Below are 15,418 nucleotides of genomic sequence, written 5' to 3' on the forward strand. Positions count from 1 at the left end.
AGCAGTCATTAATCCAGACCTTGTGTCCCTGCGGGCGCTCCTGTTTTCAGGTGGTGACAGACCCTAGCTCCATGAGGCGTTCTTTTTCCACTATTCGGGATAAGCGTTCGAATTCCTCGTGGTTGGAGGAATTCTCCATGGAGCGAAGCAGTGAGAACACCTACAAATCACGTCGCCGGAGTTACCACTCCTCCCTGCGCCTCTCGGCACATCGCCTGAACTCCGACTCAGGTGAGGGCTTCCATGCTGGCCTCTTTTGTCAGACAGTGGGTCCCTGTCCTGATGGACTGATGCAACCAGGACTTCAATGCACTGGGGACAGAATTCGCACCAAGCAAAGGGGGGAGGACAGTGATGGAAGAATGATCCTTTCCAAAGAGGATTCTCCTAGCTGACTTCTTTCCTGAAGCAGACAAGAGCTCCCTGTAGTCATCCAAAGGCTGAGAGGATGTCTACCTGCAGGATCAGGATTACAGACGTCCTAGAATTCCATTGTTCAAATGGCCTTTTGTAAAACTCCTGGGATTCCTTAGAAGGTATCAGAGAACTCCTAGTTGGGGAGCAGATGGAAGTTAGGCTTGGCTGCGGCCACCAATTCCACAGCTACAAAAACTGATACCTGTGTTAGACAGGGTTCTCTAGAGAAACCAAATCAGAATTCCAATATATATATTTATACAGATAAATTGATGTATAACATAAGAAATTAACAGTTAATTAAATTATAAAGCAGTACAAGTGGCTCAGTGCAACTCATTCCTGTGAGACAGTTGGGAGACATTGGCCATCCTTCAAGTCTTGAGGGCCGCCGGGTAGTCCTCTGCAGAGCAATTCAGGCTATCTGAGCACAGGCATCAAACAGCAAGGCAGGTCACCAACAGTCAGCCAGATGACAGGGTTCCATAGTCCCCAGCTCAAAAGATGTAAATCCCAACGGTGTGGCAATGCAAGTATTGAAGGAGCCTCAAATTACAGCGACACAGTCCATGGGTTAGGTGTCTCACAGGTAGTGTAGCTTGCAATTGAGGCAAAGAACAAGCAGGGCAGCCGCACACTGGTCCGATGATCAAAGAGCAAGAAATAAGAAAGGCAAGGCTCGCTGAGCCATTTATCTCTCCGCCCTTCAATTAATCCCACATATGTTTATCAGCCACCAGGTTGGCACAATAAACTACCTCAGTACCTAAAATGGTGTTTCTGTATTTCTCCTTTAAGCTTTTAAATAATTGGCCTTAATTTTTTAAAAATATTTTTAAAGGAACAAGGGTGTGCTGGTAGGCAGCGGTTAGAAAAGCCATTTGTCTGGTGTGACCTCTTCACTCGGTGAGGAGTCGAAAATGAGAAAGCTGTCACTAGCCCCGAATGTCATAGGGCTAGTAAATGGCAGAAGTAGGATGAGAACCAGGATCCTTTGATTTCAAATCCAGGGTTCTCACCCAGCTGGGAGGTGTGCCACTGCTTATTTAAAACACGCATCTCATGCCCCTTCTACTAATACCATCTCCTCAAAAAGGAGGGCTTCACGGCTGTATTTAGGAGCCAGAGGATTCCTGGGTTATATCACTGGCAAAGAGTCTGTCAGAAAGAAGACGCAGAAGAGAACAGGTTGTTTACATTTGATATATGAAGGTAAGTCAACAAGGACTGTTATAAAATCATAGAAAACTTTGTTTAGCAAAAAGATCCACCCGTGAAACTATTGTTTCTCAACAAGTACCATATATACTCGAGTATGGGCTGAGTTTTTCAGCACATTTTTAATGCAGTTTTTGTGGTAAAATTAGGTGCCTCGACGGATATTCAGGTCAGCTTATACTGGAGTGTATAAGGTACTCCCGCTAGGTCAACACTTCTGAAGGTGGTATTTCCATCTCATGCTCTCTGCTGGGGTGGCACGTGTGTTACGGTGATGTGGAAAGCTATGTGAATGTCATTTTAAATACAAGCAGAGTCACTCAAAGAGAACAGATTCCAGACTCGGTACAGCCCCAGGATAAGGAATGAGCTGGCCACTTCAGAGGAGTTAGCCATGGAAAACCTTATGGATGCCATTGAAACATTGTCAGATACTGAAGACCTCATGGATGGAAGAACATTGTCAGAGATAGTGCCAGAAGATAAGCCCCCTCAGGTTGGAAGGCACTCAAAATACGACTGAGGAAGAGCTGCCTCCTCAAGGTAGAGTTGACCATAGTGCGTGGAGGGAGTAAAGCCTTTGAGACCTTCGTTTGCTGATGGGGCACGATTCAGAATGAGAAGAAACTGCTGTAAGCATCAATTAGGGACCAGAATCTTCAATGTACAAAGTATGAATCTAGGAAAATTGGAAGTTGACAAAAATGAAATGGAAAGCATGAAGAGCGATATTCCAGGCACTGGTGAGTTCACAGGAACTGCTAGGGCCATGCTGAATCAGAAAATCATGGTTTACCATGCCGTGAGTGGCACTTCAAGAATAACAGCATCGCATTCATCATCAAAACGGACATTGCAAGATCTATCTTGATATGCAGTGCTGTCTGTGATAAGACAATGCTTCATACCAGAAAATCCAGTCATTACAACTCTTCACCAAATTTGCACATCTACTACTAAAGCTAGTGATGCAGAAATTAAGAATTCTACCAACGTCTTCAATCTGAAATTGATCACATGCAATTGAGATTCATGGAAAATTATTGGTGATTTGGAATCCAAAAACTTGAACCAGAGGAAGCAGCAATAGTGAGAAAATATGGTCTTGGTGATAGAAATGAAGCTGGATATTGCATGATAGAATTTTACTAGGCCAATGACTTCTTCATCACAAATGCTATTTTTCAACAACACGAACAGCAACCGCACACTTGGAATTCTCTTAATGGAATGCACAGAAATAAAATTGAACTCCTTCATCTGTGGGAAGAGAAGATAGAGAAGCTCGATATCAGCAGCTAAAACCAGGCCAGAGGCTGACTGTGGAACAGACCATCAGTTGCACCTATCTAAGTTGAAGCTGAAGAAAATTGAAACAAGACCACAAGAGCCAAAATAAAACCTTGAGTCTATCTCACCTGGATTTCAATAACTCTCAAGAAAAGGTGTGACACTTTGAAATCCAATGAAAGAAGACTTGATGAGCTGTGGGGTGGCATAAGGGACAGCATGCATGAAAAAAGCAGAAGGTCATTTAAAAGCCAAGAAAGAATAAAGGATCAAAGTGGATGTCAGAAGACACTCTGAAAGTTGTCCTTAATCATAAAGCAGCTAAGGCTGATAGAAAAAATGAGAGTCAAAAAATGTTTCAAAAGGCAACATGATAAGACAAAGTAAAATATTCTAATGAAATCTTCAAAGACCTGGAAGTATAAAACCAAAAGGAAGCATTCGCAACTTGTTCGAAACTGAAAGAGTTCCAGAAAAAAAAAATTTCAACCCTCAAGTTGCAGTATTGACAGATTTTATAGAGAAAATATTGAATGATGCAGGAAGAATATGGAGGGAATACAGAATCACAGTACCAAAAAGAATCCATCGGCATTCAACAGTGTCAAAAAGTAGCATATTAGTAAGAACCAATGGGACTGAAGGAAGAAGTTCAAGATGCACTGAAAGCATTAGCTAAAAACAAGGCACCAGAAATTGATAGAATACTAATCGAAATGTTTCAACAAGCTGAAGCACTTATTCTGCCAGGAAATGTAGAAGACAGCTACTTGGCCAAATGACTGAAATAGATCCACATTTGCACCAATTCCAAAGAAGGTGATCCAACAGAATGCTTAAATCATAGAACAATATCATTAATAGCACATGCAAGTAAAATTTTGCTGAAGATAATTCAACAATAGTGACAGTAGTACATTGACAAGGAACTGTCAGAGGTTCAGACTGGATTCAGAAGAGCATATGAAACAAAAGATATGATTAGTGATGTCAGATGGATCTTGGCTGAAAGCAGAGACTACCAGAAAGATATTTACTTGTGTTTTATTGACTATGAAAAGGCATTTGATTGTGTGGATCATAGCATCCTCTTGGAAGCCTTGAGAAGAATGGGAAATCCAGAACACTTCATTGTTCTTCTGTGAAAACCATACTTGGATCATGAGGCAGTTGTGCAAGCAGAACAAGGCAATACTGCTTGGTTTAAAATCAGAAACTTGTGTGTCAGGGTTGTATCCTCTCACCATACTTAATCAATCTGTATGCTGAGCATATTATCAGAGAAGCTGGATTATATGAGGGAGACTTGGCCATCAGTATTGGTATGCAGATGACACCAACTGGCTTGCTGATAGTGGGGACTTGAAGCACTTGCTGATGCAAGGACTGCAGCCTTCAGTGTGGATTACAACTCACTGTAAAGAAAACAAAACTCTCACAACTGGAGCAGTTGGTAACGTCATGATACATGGGGAAAAGTTTGAAAATGCCAAGGATTTTCTTGGGTCCACAATCCAGGCTCATGGAAGCAACAGTCAAGCGATCAAACAAAGCATTGCACTGGGCAAATTTGCTGTACAAGACCTCTCTAAAGTACTATAGAGCAAGGATGTCACTTTGAGGATAGACCAAGGTATGCCTGACCCAAGTTCTGGTATTTTCAGTGGCCTCTTATGCATGTGAAACATGGGCATTGTGTAAGGAAGACCAAAGAGGAATGGATGCATTTGAAGTACGGTGCTGGTGAAGAAAATTGAAAGTCCCATGGACTGCCAAAAGAGCAAACAGCAGTCCTTCTCTGAAGAATTCTGTGCTGTAATGTGTACACCACTTCAAACTGGTAGTTTGGACATAGTTGAGGACTCCAATGTTTGGGTTGTTTTTTGGGGTTTTTTGCTTCATGCTTTTTGAGTATGGAGAACAAGATGAAGTCTGAATGGGCAGGCTCAGGGTTGTAGGGTGGATGAGATAAGCTTTTCTGATGAACTTCTTACAGGAAAGGCTTTGCTACCCTTGAAGAGGGTGTTCTGTATTGTCATGATGGGGGGAATATTCATTATCCAACTTTCCTCATTTTTTTCCTCTCCAAAGCATTTTTCCCTTTGCTCCAAACTTCTTCCTAATAACCCCCCCCACGTGTCTTCTAAGAAAATGCATCGATATGACGCCTTTGGAAATGCACAGTACAGTCTTCATAAACTTCCAAGCCAACCTCTGCCTTGACTTTGACTAGCCAGCATACCCCCTCAAAGCCCTCCTTGGAATGGATCTTGTTTTGTAGGTGCCCTATGGAGACAAGTGTGGACTATTCGCTGGCCAGCTTTAGTTGGGAATAAACGTACATTGATGGACTAGAGTCCTAATAGGAATACTTTTTGACTGACCCTCACGTATAATTTCTGGCAGAATCTTGCAAGCTTACCGGCTCATAAAAGGGTTTTTCTAGACTTTCTTTCCTGCCTGCCTTTCAGAACACTGGTGGCGTGCCGGGAGAAGGCAGCGCACCTTTGGCACGCAATCCCAGGGAGCGACGAAACACCTGGGAGAGGTTTCTTTATCTTCAGTGGCTCGTGTGGGCCCAAGTATGATCAGTTGTCTCTTGCAGGCCACAAGTCTGACACCCACCGCTCAGGAGGCAGAGAGCGGGGACGATCGAAGGAGCGAAAACATCTTCTCTCTCCTGATGTCTCCCGCTGCAACTCGGAGGAGCGAGGCACCCAGGCCGAGTGGGAGTCGCCCGAGCGTCAAGAGTCCAGGTCACCCAGTGAGGGCAGGTCACCGACCCCCAACAGACAGGTGAGCCTGGAGAGCAAGCCGAGCCTTTGGCGAGGAGGGTGGTCGCTGACTCTAGGTGCATGGTGTGGGGGGCATTCAGCAGCACATGGAAGGAGCAGGGAGACTCCGTTTCATAGGAACCTATAGGCACTAGGCCTGGAGATTCGCTGCATCCTGCATGTGTGCTCAGAAATTAAAGAATCCGTAGAACCCCATTCCACTCACCCAAAGACGGGCATTGGTGTTTCTAGGCCATCCCATCCTGGTCACCCTAAGTCCAGTTTTACAACACAGACGTTCAGGACATCTCATTTGGAGGATAGGCGTGTCCTTGAGTTAGAAGAATTTCTTTTGATTGTTCATTTGACCCATGGTATTTGGGGGGATGATGATTGAGCTTTCAGGCCTGGAGTCATTAGTCAGAACAGTCAGCCACCATCACCTCGCTTCTAACTACCCCAAGAGGAAAACCCAGCCTCTCCTGGCCTTTGCTTAGCTGTTGCCTAACTAAAACTTTGCAGAGTTGCGGGGGGGGGGGGTACTTTCCTCCTCGCTCCCCACTTTGTGTCTATCCAAGGGGCCCACGCGCAGGTGGGAGACTCCCTCAAGGGAAGTGCTCCGTTGAGCAGAAGGCTACGACAGCACACGTGTGGAGACAGGCAGCTGAGACGTGTACTACAGGAGCACCCAGGATGTAACTGCACATTCCCGGGACCTCGAGGATTCTAGTTTCATAGCTTGCATGTGCAACTCAGAAATCGGCATTTCCCCAGGAGATTGGGAAGCCTGTTTGTAGGCCACACGCACCTTTAAAACGCTATGCTGGAGGTCCGTGTGCCAATACCTGGACTCAGATTCCTCTGGGGATAAGGGGTAGGTCACGTGATGGCTGTTCCAGCAGGTGCGTGTGTGGCCTGCAGAGCTGTTCGTTCCAGGGGCCAGCTTCCCTGAAGTCAGGGAAGCGGGAAGTGAAGGTAAGAGCAAGGAGTTGAGACTCTTTTAGACCCACTTCTAAAGAGGGTTTCCCAGGCAGAACAACCCCCAGAGCACGCACTCACATCTTTTGAAAACTTTTGAAAACTGTCCTTGTGGAGAACACATATGCCCAGCAAAGCAAGCATATGCCTGGTTTACTGCCACTGATTCCCCTCTGACTGTGCAGTCCCTCTCACGCGCCCTTTCCGGGTCCTTCCGCCTCGTGCACAGAACCTCACGGCCCTCCTGGCTAATCGTCCGAGCTACTCTTACTGTCAGCGCCATCTCCTCTAGGTCTCAAAACAGCACAATGCTCATGTCGTTTGCTAAACAGTTGCTCCAGTTTCAGATGAGTGTAGAGGGTATTTGGGGCTTGCAGTTGAAAGAATAGTTCAGGCCCATATTTCAGTGGCTCATTCATCTTCCATGTCTCCGGTGAGTCTGAAGTTCATGAGTATTTGGAATGGTCTGCATTTCCATTTCAGGCATTGGCCTGAGGTGGTGTTGGGCTGGCACTGAGATTGTCCGACAGCGGAGGGGAGGCTCTTGCTCAGTTTGGGGGCCAGCCTAAGGGAGGGTGGGCTTTGGCTTTTTTTCCTGCTAATCAGTAGAAGCTGTTCTCTGCTCAATAGCTAGACTCCAGAGGTGAAGCGACCCTCTCTGATGGGCTCAGCTTACTGCTCAGAGAAGGATCTCTAAGGAACAGCCCCGAGGGCTCCATCACTCGGCCAGGGCCGATGGAAGGACCTGGGATGTGGGTTGAGCAGGACAGAGGGGCTGAGGTCAGGCGTAGTGCGCTCAGGCCTCACTGGAGGGTGGGAATGGACACTGGATTCGGAGTTTGGGGATCTTTGTTCCGTATACAGATTGACAATCTCTAAGCAGTAACTCCTAGGAAGGGGGATGAGAAGCTGACAGAAATGGTAGAAATAGGAAACACCGGGGATCGTGGAAAGGCCCTGTGAAAGCTGTGTGGGTTGTGTCAGTGTGTCTTGCTCACATTTTTAAAGCCTTGCAAAGTGTCACGGGACTTCCAGACCCTCGCTGCTCCAAGTGTTTGCTCTAGGGACAAACACCCATGCCACCCTTCTCTGCGGGGAGCTGGGTTGGAAAGGCAGCCTGGCAGACCTCAACCTAGACCTGCATTGACCCTTAGGTGCTGATCATGGGGGACCCTTGGTTGAGGATAGGGTGGCAGGGGACAGGGGGTGTTGTCCAAGATGCTCTGCATTTTAACAAGAACCCCAGGTTGCTTCGTGAGCACGAAGGTGGAGACATCCTGTCTATGTAGATGACATAGGTTCTTCAAGCTCCTGAATCCCTGCCGTCCCTCCCTGCCTCCTTTACTGAGTTGGATTACAGGAGGGGCTCCAGCTCAGCTCTCCACCCCCGGAATTCAGAGTCCCTGGGCTCTAGGTAGGCGGGCTTAGGGGTCTTCGCAGGGCCCTGTATGAGAACCCTGCTAAGTCCAGACTAACACCCTGTATCTCCCCTGCTCTCCAGGGCACCGGGTCCTTGAGCGAAAGCTCCATCCCTTCCATCTCTGACACCAGCACCCCAAGGCGAAGCCGGCGGCAGCTCCCACCAGTCCCTCCCAAGCCTCGGCCCCTCCTGTCCTACAGCTCCTTGATGCGACATGCTGCCAGCAGCCTGTCTCCCTCGGCAGACAGCAGCGAGGGCGGCTCCCTGCTCCCGTCCAAAGCGCTGGGGGGCAACAACGCTTGCCTGACCGGGCCGCTGCCCGACTCCGCACACACGGAGCAGAGCCAGCAGGCCTCCCCGCAGCGCTACATCTCTGAGCCCTACCTGGCCCTGCACGAAGACTCACACGCCTCGGACTGCGGCGAGGAGGAGACGCTCACGTTCGAAGCCGCTGTGGCCACCAGCCTGGGCCGGTCCAACACCATCGGCTCCGCCCCGCCCCTGCGGCACAGCTGGCAGATGCCCAATGGGCACTACCGGAGGCGACGGCGTGGGGGGCCCGGGCCTGGCATGATGTGTGGGGCTGTCAGCGACCTCCTGAGTGACACGGAGGAAGATGACAAATGCTAGAGCTGCCCCCCTCCGCTGCATGCTCTTCTCTCGCGTGGAGAAAACCCAGACCGAATTGGGAAGCCTGTGAGGCCCGGGGGGGAGGACCAGGGAGGAGGACGGCAGAAGGACACCGTGCTTTGTCAGAAGAGAGGACGCGAAGGACAAAAGGACAACCAGTCGAACCCACCAAATTGCTTTTATTTCCCACTGCAAAATGGGCACTGCCATAGTTCTGCCTCTTTGCTGGGGAAAGAAAACACAGGGACCCGGAGGGCTCTTCCCTCGGAGGAGGGACAGACAGGAGGACGACTTTGCTTCCCTTGGCCCCTTCCCACTTTCCTCAAAGCTGGAGGGATCTAGCCGACCTGTGGTCAGGCACATGGCCTCGAGAAGCCTGGATGACATCACCCACCGGGGGAGTCGTGGAGACCAGAGGGGCGCCATCCCCCCCTCACTAACTCTTGCTCCTCAGCCAGCACCACTGCCACCAGGGCAAGGGACAGCGGCAGCAGCTCAGGCCTCTTCCTGTGGCTGGCTTCCCCAGAGACGCACGGGCAAAGCGCGGGAGCCTTGGGTGGCAGGGGAAGGAGGCAGAGGGAGGAAAGAGCCCAGTGGAAGGAGCCAGGGTGCTGTGAAAACAGCAGCAAGGGCTGGTCTGGGTGAACAAAGCCATAGCTCAGAGCTCATCCCACAGAGGGCGAGGTGGGTCCAAGAAGTAGGGCGATGGTGGCGCTGTTGGGGGTAGCCCTCCATCCGTGAGACCTCTTCCCCCCACAGTAGGTGCTGTGTCAGCTAGGCTAGGACAGGCTAAGGATGCCCCTCGGGGCCCACGAGGTGTCTGAAGCTTTGGCAAGGGTGATAGTAAATGCATTTCAGAGCCCGCAAGGCAGGGGTGGATCGGGGTCCCAGCTCTGGGCCCCGGTGTATGCCAGGCATTAACCCTTTTGATGCTGGTCATGGGGGAACCCTATGCGGATAGGGTAGCAGAAGGCACGGGGTTCAAGTAGGAGTCTGTCAGCTGCAATAGACGTCAGTCAGTAGGTGTGACCGGGCTAAGCCACAAGGGTGCAGACAGGCTGAGTGACTGCCTTAGAATCAGGTCCAGAAAGGCAAGCCGGGGCCTCTCTGCAAAGCGGCACAGTTAATATTGGGTCAAGGCAAGAGAGGCAGAGTGCCTGGGGCTCAGCCTCCTGGCCACTGCCCGGAGAGGGCAGAGCATACATATCCAGGACAGGCCGCACACCAACTACTGGGACTTTCATACAGAAGGGCACGGCGGGCAGTGGGAACGATCTGCAATGAGTCTGTGTGAGATGACCGAGGGCCTCCAGTGAGCAGGGACCTTGACACTGGCAGCTTCTGCATCTTGCCTGTGGTCCCTGTGCTCTGATGTCTTTAGGGTGACTAGTTAACATACCGCAGCTGAGCCCTAGGCTCAGTGTGCAAACCAACAGGCTATGGTGCAGCCTCGTCACACAAGGTGTGACCCACCTCGTTCCTTGCGCCAGGTTGGGGTTCACATCTACCCAAAGTCAGCGGTGGGCAAAATAGAGCTTTGGGCCACTTATGTCATTCCTAATCCCCCCACATTCGGGAGCAGAGAGGGGACAGTCCCTTCCAGCTGAGCAATGCTCCTTTAGGCTATTAGACAGATCTCTGCATTGTTTCCGGCAGTCCTTGGAAATACACATTTCCTGCCCCCAAGACCGGCCCCTTAGGGGAGGGTCCCAGCTGAAGGCTGCAGGCAGAGCCCTCCTGCCCCATCACTCTGGTGGAGCCTCCTCCCGGCTCTTCTGCAGGGGGGGGAAGAGGGACCACACCTCCTGGCGGTCTCAGTGGATACAGCCCAAGCCCCTCCTCCAGCTCAGAGAAGACTGCCTCTTGAGCCCCTGTGAGATTTCCTTAAAAGAAGCCTCTCCTTTCTTAGGAAGTGGTTTCTTTTTTGTTGTCATTGTGGTTGAAGTAGACGTGCGGTGTCATTAACCCTGACAGCCAAATCCAACCTCTTGGCGGCAGAACCACTTGGCGTGGACCCTCCTTCCCTCCTAGGTATTCCGGAGCTCCATGACCCAAGGTCGGTGGACCCCACACCAAAGTTGTCCCAGAGCAGAGCTGCGGAAACGGCAGCCTCTCGTTCTCAGCCCTGCCTCCCTGTCCATCTCTTTCTACTCAGCCTGAGTGTGCTGGGGCTGGCTAGGATGTGAGTACAAATTCAACACCCCGGTCCTACCAGGCAAGAGGGTTTCATAAGACCAGGGAGGACCCCGGGTCTCGAATTGTGTCTGAGCTTCCTTCTGCTCAGCGTCATTTCATGCCCCAAAGTGCTGCTCTGGGCTGCTCTTCTTAGGAAACGGCTTTCTTCCACCCTGGAAATGCAGCCTTCCCTGGGGACAGGCCTGCCACAGGACAGCCATTCTGAGCCTGAGAGTTTATTGTGTGGTGTTCTGGGTGAATTGAAGTGATGTCTTATGCCATCCCAACAGTAGGCGAAATCTAAGCTCGCAGAGCCATTAACAGAAATGGGATTTGCCTGCAAACAACATTATAAACACGGAATGGACTGTGCTGGAGAGCTTCCTGTATACCTGACCACCTTGAACAGAGAGAGAGAAAGAGAGAGAGGCATTTGAGTTCTGAGTGAAGTGGCATGCACAGCAGAATGTCCTTGGCCTACTGCTTGGGCTTTGTTTTGATTTTTAGTACTCAAAAACACACTCACTACCCTCCGTCAGGCCTGACTCAGAGTAACCCTGTGGACCAGCAGAGAGCTGCCCCTGTGGGTTTTTGAGACTGTAACTACAGGAGCAGACAGTCTCATCTTTCTCCCATGGAGCAGACCCAGGAGCTTAGGAACTCTTTACTTATTTACCTTTATTCCAATTTCTCTTATGAAATCTGGGTTATTCTCCATTAGCCTGAAGTTAACCTTTGATTAAAAGCAGGAAATAAGAGAGATGCTGAAGAGAAGGATAAGGTCGTGGAACTCTCCTTATCCTCTTGAGGTCATTATTGCCGCTGAAGAAGAAACATTTGCCCCACTTCCCACTCAGCTGATTAGGACCTTCCTTCCTGGGTATCAAATTCTGCCACTTCTTTCCCTTGAGTGAGTTCCCTTTGAGTATCAAAACCCAGACTGCTCTTTGACATTGAAATGATGCCAGCATCTTGAGAAACTCCAGGTGGAAGAGGACTGCCCTAGTGTTTGAGGCGCCCACTGCCATTGAGCTGATTCTGATGAATAGCAGCTCCATGGGGCAGAGTAGTAAAACTGCCCCCCTCTGGGTTTCTGGGAGGATCCGGGAGCAAACTGCTTCATCATTCTCCCTGAGACAGCTGGTGAGTCCAGCCGCCAGTCTTGAGATTAGTAGTCCAGTGTATCTCCGAATACACCACCAGGGCGCCTTTTGAGATCCATACCATGATCAAATTCAGTATCTGGACGTTCCATTAAAAGTATTTTTAGCCACATGTTCAAATTCCCTTGCTATTGCTCGTCTTCATTATTTCCTGAAAATAAAGAGAGGGGGAAGAAGGAAAGCGAAAAGGAGGGAAAGAATAGCAAGGCAGGGAGATGCATGTTCTAATTAGTTTGTTGTTTAGATGATGTTACTTAAGGCTCTAGACAGTTTTAGTGAGGAATCTCTCTCTCTCTCTCTCTCTCTCTCTCTCTCTCTCTCTCTCTCTCTCTCTCTCTCTCTCTCTCTCTCTCTCTCTCTCTCTCTCCCCTGGAGGGCAGACTACCACCAGGCATCCAGACATGGAGGTAGAGCTCGGGTGTCATGTAAGCTACAGCCAGTCTAGAATTACCTGTGCCATGAAGAGACAGTGTGCTCTTGAGCCACTCAATCTCAAACTTAACGGCCATTGTGTCAATAATAATAACCCATAGTGACCCAATGAGTTTCTGATATTTACTATTTACAGGAGTAGAAAGCCCCATCTTTGTCCCAAGGAGTGGCTGATGGTTGTGAACTGCCAACCTTGTGGATTGCAGCCCAACCCATAACCACTACCCACCAGGGATGCCTTGAATCTCTAAACTCAACATAATTCATGAACATCACTCTGCGACTTGGGGCTGTGCCACCTTTCTGGTCATTTCCATCCTGGACGTCTCTTTCTAGTCCCTACTCGATGCCCCGTAGGGACTGAGATCGCTGAGAATAGTTCCCTGGAGCCAAACTCAATGTTCTGGATTGTGTCCTCTCCTGGCTCTGGGGCCACAAAGAGAAACCTCCGCACTGTACTGTTCAGTTAGCATCTCCCTGCCCTGTACATCTTCACCCCGAGGTGAGCAGACTGCACCTCTGTCATCCCCAGCCCTTGTTTTGCTGCTTGGTAGCATTAACCCAACCCCTGAGATGGCTAAATCCACCAGGTGTTTGCATACCTGACTGCCTCTGCAATGCTGTCTAATAATATTGGCCTGTGTTCTCATTCTGAGGAGAGAACCCTTTGACCCTCACCAGTTAAGATTCATGAGATTAAATTTAAAAGGATATAAGGTGCAGGAGTTGTGTGTGTGTGAGAGAGAGAGGTCTACATATCAGATAAAAGCTCAGGACATGGGAATTAACTTTGTACTAGTATGATTGGACCCCCCCTAAAAGGGTTAATAATTTTGATTTTGTTTTTAAAGAAAGAGCTCAATTTCTCACTGTCCATTATTTCTGCTCCCAAAAAGAGTTTCACAGGGGCAGTTCTACCTTGTTCTGTAGGGTCACTATGAGTTGGCCTCACTTTGATGGCAGTGGGTTCATTTATTTGAGCTATTTCTAAAGCCTGCTGCTTTGGATGTCTCCGTCTTGGAGAGAGCATTCTCTTAGTGGCTGAAGCCTAGGACAAGCTGGGGGATTCTGGAGTCCATGACTTAGTTGAGTTTCTAGTATATAAATGCTAAGAGTTTGTGTGAAAGAGGAAATGTATATGTATAGCAGGAGGGGAACAGATAGATGTCTACCTTGGAGGGGTTTGTGAGATTTAAACTTGAGGACTCTTGCCCTCCTATTTTTACTTACTCTGTTTCATGATGTTCTGCTTTGAGAACCATCTGGAACTTGGAGCAGTGGGCACAGAGAGTCAATGGAAGCAAAGGAAATAGAGAATGGCACTGAGATGTTTCCAGGCAGCTCCATGCCTGGGGGAAGGTGTCCTCATTTGCTCTGTCCTGATTCACCCACCATATTGGTCCTTCCCTGGCATTAAGCACTGTTCGGGAGGCACTAGGTCCCCAGTGGGACCAGTTCTGAAGAGCCTCTCTCTCAAATATCTCCATACGGAGGCTCTTCTTTGAACAAAAGCCGAACAAAATGAACTCAGAGGTTGGAATCTAGCCTTTTCATGAAATCATCAGAGGAGATCGCGGATTCAGGAAGCGCTGCCTGTCCGGGCAGCTCTGCTTTGCTTTGGTCTTCCTCCTCTCTGGACCACCTAGAGCCTCGTAGCCTGGTCTGCCTCTGGAGGAGCAGCAGCAGGTGTCTTCAGGGAGGGCTCAAGTACAGACCACGAGGGGTTATGTCAGCTGTCACCTGATGCAACCAGTCCATTGACAACACGGAAATGTAGTGCATGTGGGGACAGTGGATTAAGAATGAGGACAAAGAGACCAAACCACGTTCTTTGGTTTCTGATGCCACCTGCCCTTCCCTTGCATCCTTTCTGCATTGACCTTCTGAGGCTTATGCATCACACAGCCAGACAAAGAGAAGAGCCTCGTAGCCTGCCCCAGACTGCCCAGCAGACAGAGCTTTGCCCTCCTCGTAAATACGTTTTGGCAAATAATTCCAGCATGAAAGGTCAATTACTACAGAGAGCTGGAAAGCTTCTCTTCATGAAACTAATGAAGGATGACTGGGCCTGTCTCATTGGATGGTCTACTGAGTAGGGGGCCCTGAAGCAGCCCTCCTGTTTTTGATTTCTTGCTCCCATCTACGCCCCAACCCTGCCCCATGTTGTAAGCAAGGGGCTTAATATTTGATCTCCTGCAAAAAAAGTATAATGAGCCACCTGTAAGGGGATACATTATTTATTAAAATTTGAATTTTTATTTCGGGGAGTATGGAAGGATTAAGTAAATCAGGTAAAAAGAGATGTTTATTTGCTGGGGCCTATTTGGTTGATTAATTTGTTGGATTATTTGTGCTTCAGTGTCAGACTTGTTCTGTGACAGCAGAGATAAATTTGTGTTCTGCCATGTGTCTGAGCCAGCTTCTCTCTAGGATTTAATTTAAGTCAAATTTAATGATATCATATTTGAGGCCATTTTTGTCTTCTTCTGTCTCTCTCAGTCTGTCTCATCTCTCTCCCCTCTTTGTACAAATTTAACCTCAAATAATAAAATGATGTTTGAAATCTTCAGCCTAAGCTAAAGAAATAATAGAATGGATATAGAAAAATTTCAGGGCATCTTAAACCAACAAAATACAAAATTGATAAATACTGATGAAAATGTTTTCAAAGATACTGTGTGTGATAAAAGAAAAATAGTGGGAGTCAAAGTTAGTAAATTCTAGGGTTCTGTCCTCACTCTGCCTTCAGCAAGGGGATTCACATTTACTTACTTTCCTTGCTAAGAAAACCAAAATGCTAATACTTGAGTAGTTCCTGGGTTTGTCCAATGATCATAAAATTAATACATACTGTAAATGCTTGGTCTGTACAAACCATTACCCATGAAATTCATGGCATTGCTATAAGCATTTGCTTTTTA

The 15,418-nt window shown here is 48.5% G+C and overlaps 1 protein-coding gene across 3 annotated transcripts in view; it reads left to right on the forward strand.

Annotated features, from left to right (window-relative positions):
- The window catches only part of CACNA1E (calcium voltage-gated channel subunit alpha1 E), a 367,363-nt gene extending 354,994 nt beyond the window's left edge, over positions 1–12,369 (forward strand). For all 3 annotated transcript variants that reach the window (XM_075528111.1, XM_075528117.1, XM_075528123.1), the window contains 3 exons: positions 51–231; positions 5,531–5,721; positions 8,179–12,369. In XM_075528111.1, the coding sequence (XP_075384226.1) occupies positions 51–231; positions 5,531–5,721; positions 8,179–8,727 (921 nt within the window). In that variant the 3' untranslated portion in view covers positions 8,728–12,369. The remainder of the gene's footprint in view (positions 1–50; positions 232–5,530; positions 5,722–8,178) is intronic.
- Positions 12,370–15,418: the final 3,049 nt, after the last annotated feature.

Source organism: Tenrec ecaudatus, chromosome 1 (assembly GCF_050624435.1).
Source record: "Tenrec ecaudatus isolate mTenEca1 chromosome 1, mTenEca1.hap1, whole genome shotgun sequence".
NCBI lineage: Eukaryota > Metazoa > Chordata > Mammalia > Afrosoricida > Tenrecidae > Tenrec > Tenrec ecaudatus.